The sequence below is a fragment of the Sarcophilus harrisii genome, chromosome 2 (assembly GCF_902635505.1).
Source record: "Sarcophilus harrisii chromosome 2, mSarHar1.11, whole genome shotgun sequence".
Lineage (NCBI taxonomy): Eukaryota > Metazoa > Chordata > Mammalia > Dasyuromorphia > Dasyuridae > Sarcophilus > Sarcophilus harrisii.
This window is the reverse complement of record NC_045427.1, coordinates 306049813-306059210: the sequence shown is the minus strand read 5'-3', so window position 1 is coordinate 306059210 and position 9398 is coordinate 306049813. Positions and strand designations below refer to the sequence as shown.

At 46.9% G+C, this 9398-nt stretch overlaps 1 protein-coding gene across 2 annotated transcripts in view; it reads right to left on the bottom strand.

Moving 5' to 3' along the window:
- Nucleotides 1–1013: 1013 nt before the first annotated feature.
- LTBP2 (latent transforming growth factor beta binding protein 2) overlaps nt 1014–9398 on the bottom strand; it is a 183917-nt gene continuing 175532 nt past the window's right edge. For both annotated transcript variants that reach the window (XM_031952523.1, XM_012547766.3), the window contains 11 exons: nt 8903–9034; nt 8670–8795; nt 7616–7759; nt 7076–7267; nt 6829–6912; nt 6102–6230; nt 5038–5175; nt 4789–4953; nt 4047–4328; nt 2586–2735; nt 1014–2141 (listed from right to left, as the gene is read on the bottom strand). In XM_031952523.1, coding sequence (XP_031808383.1) covers nt 1996–2141; nt 2586–2735; nt 4047–4328; nt 4789–4953; nt 5038–5175; nt 6102–6230; nt 6829–6912; nt 7076–7267; nt 7616–7759; nt 8670–8795; nt 8903–9034 — 1688 coding nt within the window. In that variant the 3' untranslated portion in view covers nt 1014–1995. The remainder of the gene's footprint in view (nt 2142–2585; nt 2736–4046; nt 4329–4788; nt 4954–5037; nt 5176–6101; nt 6231–6828; nt 6913–7075; nt 7268–7615; nt 7760–8669; nt 8796–8902; nt 9035–9398) is intronic.

The following is a 9398-nucleotide window of genomic DNA, read 5'->3' as shown; positions in this document are numbered from 1 at the left end:
ATCACTATATCTAACCCAATTCTCAAAATTGTCCTGACCACTTTAGACTTTTTAGTTTTTGTCAAATTATATTTCTAAATAAAATTTTATAATTTTGTTTCATTTCCCTTCCTCTCCCTTCTCCTGCTCAGAAAGTCATCCCTTATAGTAAAGAATAATAATAATAATAATAAAAAGCAGTTCAGCAAAACTAACTAACTATTAAGTAATAGGTCAGGGATCAAAAATCAAATAGGTTAGTAAGGACCCAAGTAATCATGGCTAATTCTGGGTCCTCTTGGGTCAAGAGAGAGTAGCAGAAGTATACATGTTTGGGGTAGTAGGACAAGAAAGAGAACTTAGGAGATACAATTCCCTCTCAGGGAAGATAGTCCAAATGAGAACAAAAAAGATCATGCTGGGTTGGTGCTAAGATTTCTTCAGAGTCCAATGTAGAAGCAGAAAGCCAGTTTCAGAAGCGAAATCCAGATCACTATTGGATTAGATGGCAAGACACAAGGCATGTTGGGGCCTGACTCTCTGACAACCCATTTCCCTACCAGCAAGGTTTTAGGTATAGACACCCTCTATAAGAATTTCTTTATGTCTCTATCAGACTGAACTATATCACTCCAGCTATTGCTGGGTTAAATTAAAGCAGGCCCTTTATTTGAATACCAAATAAAAACAAAATAGAAAGTAGTCGTCAAGGTCCCAAAAGAAATATTTTTCTTTGGGTACCAGGGTTTCAGAACAGAAATGGAAAATTATATCTGAGTTTGTGATTTTTCCCTTTCTGTAAACTGCATTCTAGGAAAGTTTGATAAGAGGTTTCCCAATAATGTGTCATGTGCTTTCAGTAATTCTTGTTCCATTAACCCTGCTTTACTCTGCTTAGCTAGTTAGCTTTGGATGCTTAGCTCCAAACAGTGTCTTGGATTTAGATAAGCATCTGCTCGCTCACTCCCTGTATGAATTCAACTAAAACTGAATTGCTTAAGCCAAGGTTAAAAAAAAATACACTACACATACACTGTAATCCACAGGCCAGAAAATCGACCTTTTTATTTATAACACATCAAACTGGTTTTCAAAAAAGGAGAGCACAAGAGAGATTTGGTTTCTACAAAAAGCTATGTGTAGTTTACAAAGGTCTGTTGGAGAGGAGGGCATCTTGCAACAAACAGCCCTGCTACTGGCGCACACAGGGCTGGGCCCTGCTGGGAGATGCAAATTTACCAAGCTGAAGCCACTGAAATGTTTCCTTTGGACTCCTGTAAAATTTTGGCTCTTTCTTTCTCCTTTGCCTCCCCATTCTCCTCTCCTCCCCTACCCCATCCCGCTTTGATCTCATTTCTCTTGGGTCTGTCTTTGCTTTGCTTCCCTTCTCTGGAATCTCCTGCACAGGAGAAGGCCCGCACCAGTCTTGCTGCTCTGTGGTGAGGGGGTTTGCTGCCCACCTGGGGTCACAGAACTGGCTATAAAATGGAGATACATCAAAAGAAGGGCCCAGCCCAGCCTCGTAGAGACAGACGTCCTCCCAAGAGGGGCTTTGGAATCATCAGCAAAACTCTAATCCCCGTCCAGCGCTACGGCCCTCAACGACTGGCCAAAGAGTGAGGCAGCTGTTTGCCCCTTTCGCAGCTGCGGGTTCCTTTGAGTCATAGCTGGAGGGGGATGCCTATAGTGTGAGGCTAAAGGGCCCTGCAGACAGGCACAGTTTGGAGAGAAGAGAATGGGCTCTTCCCTCAGCAAGTATCACAGGGCAAGGCAATGAGTCAGGCCCCATGACCAGTGGCTGAAGCATCAAAGCAGCAGGTGGTGTTTGAGCCAAGCTGGAAACTCCCGGCTGAAGCAGGCCTCCTGAGGGCCTTAGCCATGAGAGATGGTGGGAGAAGGAGACTTGCTGGGGGCTGAGCCTCCAGCCCCCTTACTGCTGCCTTCATGGTCTCTTCCTCCTCAGGGCCCTTGTGGATGACGGGCCGTTTCCAGGTGGCTGCCAAGTGCTGTCCTTCATTATTCCTTGGGGATACAGCGAGGGGGCCCTGCCATGGCCACATAGCCCACAGGGCACTGGCAGTAATAGGAGCCCTCCGTATTCTCGCAGTGACCATGTGCACAGGGAGCTATGAGCCCATGCATGTTCTCACATTCATTTATATCTATAAGAAAAAGGATAAGGCAGTGAGTTTCCCTTATCGAAGTATTTGGCCTTGGAGAACTAACTCTTAAATGAGGAAGTAATACTTTCCTCTCCAAAGTACAAGGCAACACATCTAGGGGAAGGGGGGGGGGAGGGAAACTGGAACACAAGGTTTTTCAAAGTTATCCTTGCATATATTTTGAAAAGTACAAGGTAACAGTCCTGTACCAACCGCTAGGGTAGCAGCTCTAGAAATCTTGTTCATTTTTTTTAGTCCTGTCCTGAAAATCTCCAGAATAGACCTATCGAGTACTTGGAGCTGGCCGATTCCAAATATGGCCCTCATATTAGGGGGATCCTAATCAGCTACTTGGTCTTTCCTGTTAATACTGCACAACCTGGCCATAGAAACCCTTTTCCCTGGAATTCCACTCTCTACATTTCTCCCCCGTTCTAAACTTACCCACACAAGCCATCTGGGCAATATTCAGCTGGAAGCCTTCAAAGCAATCACAGGTATAGCCCTCATCTACTCGGACACAGCGGCCATTCTCACAGCCGTTAAGGATGCCACATTCTTCTGCTCGGAGACCTTCAAAGCTGTCATAGTTCCCTGGGGGATTCAGAGGATGGAAGGAGAAAAGGAAGAACACATCACCTAGCCATATTCTTCCTATTTTGTCTGTTTTTAATAGACAAATCTTATCCTATATTTATATATTATTTAATATATTATATATATATATATATATATATATATATATATATATATTATTACACACACTCACACACACACATATCTATCCTAAGAAGACTCTGAGATCAGGCCCCAAGGTTGTCAGGAGACTGCAGACATATGAGGGCTCAGATCCAAAGCATTCAAGGCTTTTCACCACTAGACACTTCCCCTACTTGTAAGCCTTATCTCATGTTACACTCCAACTTTCACAGCCAACTCCTGATCCTATGAGCAGCTAGGTTCCAGGCCTAGAGTCAGGAAAACCTGAATTCAAATCTAGCCTCAGACACTTATTAGCTGTGGGACCGTGGGCAAGTTCCTTACAACGCCATTTGCCTCAGTTTCCTCATCTGTAAAATGAGCTGGAGAAGGAAATGGCTAGCCACTCCAGTATTTCTGCCAAGAAAAGGGATCAGGAAGATTTGGACACAGCTGAAGATGACCATAATTTCTTCCATACGTGCTATGCTTTGGTTCATGGTACTCCTTTTGCAAGAATTTCCTATCTCTCTATCATATTTTAAATCCTATGTATTCTTCAAAAGCCAGCTAGAGCAGAGTTTTCTTTCTCTAACTTCAAGTCAATTTGTAAATATCTCTGACAATATCCTATTTTTTTTATAGTTATTGTCTTTTTGGGGGGCATGTAAAAGCATGTATGGAGGATGTTACATATATCATCCCCCCAAAAAAGATTTTGTAAGCACCCTGAGGGCATGTTTGAATTGTAATTGAATTCAATTTTTCAATCGAGTTTTAACTCCCCTAATGCCTATGCTTTGTACACAGTTGGTGGTTACTAAATGATTCTTGAATGAATCCCCAAGTCTAACACATTGCAGTTAGTCTAACATTACTACTCATTAAATGTCTGATAACTGTAACACAAAGGTTCCTATCCATTCATTAACTTCTTTGTGAGAGGCAGTACAGGGTCACAGAATTAGTCATCACCCATGTCCTGCTCCTTATTCTCTCATTTTATAGATGGGAAAACTGAGGCTAAGTAGCACTGGGTCCTTTCCAGGTGTCAGTCCTTTGACTTCTGTGACTCACTGGTGAAGCCAGGCTTCCCTGTTCTAATGTGGGAGGAAAGAATTAGGCGTTTGGGTCTGAAGAGAGAAAGCAGGAAAAGACACTTGATCCCACCTCCCCCCATCAGTGCCCCAGGGAGGTAGCACAAACCTGGTCGGTTGCCCAGGAAGTGGGGCTGAACTTCTGAAGGCTGCAGTGGTGGCTCAAGGGCAGGAAGATTGGGCACTGGGCCGCTGCCAGGGTGCAGGAAAGGGGACTCTGAAGCACCCTCCTCAGGACCCAGGTAGTTATAAAAGGGGGCCCCCTCAGGGCCATAGAGACCATAGTGCAGGTCATCAGGCCCAGGGCCATACTCATAGCCAGGCCGGGGATGAAGGCCGGCTTCTCGCTCAGCTTCTATCCTTGCCACGTTGCACAGCTGGGCAAAGACCTCTGTCAAGGAGGAGAGAAAAGCGATGGGCACAAATTCAGAGTAACCAGTGCCTTTTAGAACCTCAGTTTGGTCTCTGTTCCCAGAGCCAGGGCCAGCTCCAGGTATCCTAGGACGGCTCTGCACAGCACCCCCCTCCCCCCCACTCTCACTTGCACGTCCCAGAAGCCCCTTTCTAGTATCCTGGTCCCCTTTGAGAATGAAGGCCGAACAATAATAACATTTCTTCGCTGCACAGAGGGCACATTAATGCGACTTAACTTTGGTGGGGGAGGTATTCCTCAGAGGGCTTTCCAGGGGGGATCAGTAGGAAACAGCAGAGTTCCTTACCATTCCCCCTCTCAGGTTCTCATTCATCCTACAGCAATCTGTCCATCCTGTTGTCTCTGGCCCAGGTCTATGGACCCCCAGCCCAGCCGCCCCTCTCCCTTAAGCCATCCAAGGTGTGGCCATCCCTCCTACCAGAATTCCTGGGGGGACACAGGGCGCACTGCTGACTCCAGGCCTCCCCGTCCTGGCAGCAGCACTCGGTGTAGGTGGTGCGCCGACCTCGGAAGGGCTGGCTGCACACATAATTGGTGACTTTTTTCCAGCAGATGTCCATGTGGATGTCATGGTCGGGGAGGTCTGCCAAAGGACAGAAAGACATCCAGTGAGCGTTGCCTTCCAGGCTCCTGGCCTTGGCTCACGCGGTGTCAGCCCTGATCGTACCCATGCTGCCCGTGCTGTTCACACAGTGTCTCTGGCTGGGGTCCAGGACCAGGGGGGGACTACAGAAGCAGTGGAAGGAGCCGTCTGTATTCACACACTCTCCGTTCTCACAGGCTGTGTCCTGGCATTCATCATGATCTGTGGGAAAGACAGGAAGAAGCTTGGGTGGCAGGAGCAGGGGAGGAGATGGGGGAACTGAGGGGGGGCATAGAGTTCGTGTAAGTGAATAACAAAGACGTTTCAGTTTCTCCATCCTTCACGTTCCAACTGAAGGCTGGGGTGGCATGACTCCACATGGATGAGGATGATTTTTATTTAGAACATTTGGGTATGCAAAACAATTGACATATGTTACCTCATTTGATCTTCAGAACAATTCAGACACGGCACTATTATCCCCATTTGCAGATAAGGAAACTGAGGTTGACACAGGTTAAGGTCACATAACTAGTTACACAGTCAGTACTTGAATTCAGATCTTTCAGATTCAAGTCCAGGGCTCTAAACACTTTTCCATCTAGCTACCTTAGAGGGTCCTCTCAGTGGGATCGATCCCTCCTAGGAGGATTCTTGTACACGGCCAAACCAGTTACTTATCTTTGTAAAATTGAGCCTCAGAGGCTGTCACTCCTGAGACATCAGGATGCAACCCTGAAAGCCGTCTAATTCCCCTCGTCTTAGAGAACAGTACTAGTCTCTAACCCAGCCAGGGCCTCTAGCCAGGTATCTCCCCAGATAGGGAAGCCCCTTTCCTTGAGAAGGTATCACCTTTATTCAAATAATTTCTTTTCTTTTCTTTCTTTTCTCTTTTGGGCTGAGGCAATTGGGGTTAAGTGACTTGCCCAGGGTCACACAGCTAGGAAGTGTTAAGTGTCTGAGATCAAATTTGAACTCAGGTCCTCCTGATTTCAGGGCTGATGCTCCATCCACTGCACCACCCAGCTGCTTCTGCTATCACCTTCCTTAAGGGGAGGATGGATTTTCCTGATAATTCAAGGCAAGAGAAATGGCGAGCTCTGGGTCACAGAGCATACGGCCAGCTTGAGGAACAGATCAGACCTTACCTTCGCACTCCATGTGGGAGGCATCATAGCGATAGCCAGGGTTACAAAGGCAGATATATCCAGGCACTGTGTTGAGGCACTGGCCATTGTGACAAAGCTCAGAGCCAAACATCAAGCATTCATCTGCATCTGAATGGGGACAGAGTTGTCATCAGGGAGAGGGACCCTCCTACATGAACTCCTGAAAAGCTAGGATTCCTAAAATCTGTAGTGGGTTCTGTGGGGATGGGAGGGGAACAGAGGGAGGCAGGCAGGACAATGAGATACTCTCTCTTCTTTCCACTTCCTTTATGTTCACACGTGGCTATGAGGGAGGGAGAGTAATAATGGCAGTTCTAGGCTGGCTTCATATATACAAATACAGGGAAGAAGAAAACTGGTGGTTTGGGAAGAGTGATGGGTAACAGAAGAAACCTGTAGTCTTCCTTGGCGACATTTAACTGAAAATGCCTTTGAAATGAAAAAGAGCTGTGAGTTCCTCCCCACTTTTCAGTTTCTGTATATTGTTTTCTTCCTTAGAGTGTAAACTCCTTGAGGACAGGGGCTGTCTTGTTTTCATTTTTATTTGCATAGTGTTTGGTGCATAATAGGTGCTTAATAAATATTTATTGATTCACTGTTATTGACCAAATGATCAAAACCTTGACGGGCATCACAGGCATTGTCCTATCTGCTCAGGAGATAGGAATGGGCAAGGATGAAGAAGAGCTTTGGGCCAGAACCTTACCAGTATATGTGGTTTGTCCAAACATCCAAGTGTCTTCCACAGGGATATATCCCTTCCCACTGGGGCAGAGCTCGCTGAATTCCACTGGGGAAGAATAGTAAAGAGAAAAACCAGAGCTCAGATGAAGTCAAAGCCTTTCTCCCACCTTAGCTTTTTTTCTTCACTGCTTGTGTTGTTTCATCCCCTAGCAAATTCACAGACTTTCCCTGAGCCCCATGCTTTCAAGGTGGCTCCCGGGGATTCCCACCTGTGCCAGGGAAAGGGCAGGGGTCACAGCTGTCTCCCCAGCTGGCTCCCTGGGTACAGCAGCACTCCTCCCTTGTGGTGTTCCGACCCAGGATGCTGGTGCAGGGTGACTGGTTGCTTGGTCCCGAGTAGCAGAATTTGCGCTCTGGTCCAGGGAAGTTTTCCCCAGTTAGCTCCTTCATGCTTTCTTGGCCTGTATTTAATGGAAATCAATCTGATTCTGTCCCTTGGTGGCCCAAAGTCAACCAGAGGTATCACACTGCTAACATCTATTTTTCAGCCTCCTATACATTTGCCCCAAAATAAACTGTAGTTCTAAAATAGTCTTTCTTCCAGCGAGTTCCTGGACAGGAGCAGAACACCCTTAGAGCAAGGTGACTGCTTGATCTTCAGAGACAATGGAAAAACTGTTTGGTGTTGTCATTAATTAGCCTCCTTTCTCTAAGTTCTGCCTTGCCTCACTCCCTGCCCTCTGGCTTGCCCAACACCCACCTACTATCCTTCTGTCCCATCCCCCTCACCCCCAGGGCAGACCCCTTACCTGCTACAGTCCGCTGGCGGCAACGGCCATCTTGTGCATCATATTCCTCATGGTCATCGGCACAGAGACATAAGAAAGATCCTTCCACGTTCTCACAGAGTGCAGCCCCACACACTGCCACCATCAGCTCACACTCATTCACATCTACACAGAAAAGGAGAATTAATGATAGAATGAAAAAGGCAACCTCTGCAGGAGACAGGGGTCTGATCCCTTTCAGCCCTCCTGTTCCTTGGGACCTGACTTCTGCCTCTAGCCAATCTGGGACCCCATTATCTGGTCTTCTCCAAAATCTTAGTCCCCACAACAAGCAAGCAAGCCAGCAGGATGGATTTGAGGGAAGAGATAGAGGGATGAATGTGTAAGTCTGTATGTGGGGAGAGGGGGAGAGATAGAGGGACATGGACGAATGGGTTTCAGGATTGTGGACAGAAAGAGAGGCAAGTCAGGGGAAAGAGACAAAATCTGCTCTTTCTTAGGGGTTAGCAAATTACCCTAAGACGGCAGATCCTGCCTGCCCTTATTCCTTTGAAACCCCTGGGCAGTAGAAAAGAGCCAGGTTAAAGACCTCCCTGAATCTTCCTTCATGAAGGCTTCTAGAACAACATCAAGCCTTCCTAATAAACTGTTCTAGTTCCCACATAATTTATTATGTACAAGCACAAGTTGTCATCGATGGAAGGAAACCAGAGAACCCTGCCTTCGCTAGTGATTTGCCCAAAGTCACATAGATCATGACAGAGCTGATTCCCAATGCCAGAGTCCTTCCCATTCCAACAACACTGCCTTTCTTACAGGCTGAAGTTTTTTATTTTCTTGTTTGTTGCTGGCTTCTATCTCCAACCATATAATTATCTCCTGAGGGCAGGACAATGTGCCTTCTGTGTACCCCACTGTACTAAACCCAGTGTGAGCAGGTACTCAGTGTTTTTTCCTCCTTGGGACTTATTCCTCATCCGAGTGATTTAGAAGGCCACAAGAGCTGCCACGGCAAGATGCTCAAGGCTTTTGGAAAGCAAGGAAATCCTCCAGGGATGACCTGTGGAATTCTCACCTACACAATCCCAGCCTGAAGGTGAGACCTCGTAGCCACGATCACACAGGCAGCGGAAGGAGCCATCAGTGTTGTCACAGAAGCCATGGTTCCCACACAAGGTCTCGTTGGCGCATTCGTCTATGTCTGAGAGATATAAGGGAAGGGGATGGACCCTTTTCCTCCTCCATCCCTCTCCCTGGACCTTTCAGTAGTCCCGGGTCCTTGCCCACTCTCTTTTTGTCCTGACTTACCAATGCAGTCTTCTGTTGGGGTCATATGGAAGCCAGGCTGACAGCCCATGATGCAGCGGTATGATCCAGGACTATTCTCACACCTCCAGGTTCCACACACTGTGTCCCCAAAGTCCTTACATTCATCCACATCTGTCACCAGCACCACCACGCAGGAGCCCCAGGAGGAAGAATGGATGTATAAGTCAGTTTCAATTTACTGATTTGGTCCAAAGATCCCATGATCAATTCTCTCTTCCTCTCCCCTCCCCTTTCTCCTTCCCTCCCTCTCCTTCCCTCTTTTCCTTCCCCCTTCTCCCTCCCTCCTTTTCTCTCTCTCTTCCTCCCGCTTCCTTTCCTCCCCCACCCCCACCCCCTTATAATTAAAGACTTTTTATTTCCAAAACATATGCTTGGATAATTTTCAACATTCACCCTTGCAAAACTTTGGGTTCCAAATTTTTCCCCTCCCTTCTACCCTCTCTTCTAGATGGCAAGCAACCCAATATATGTTAAA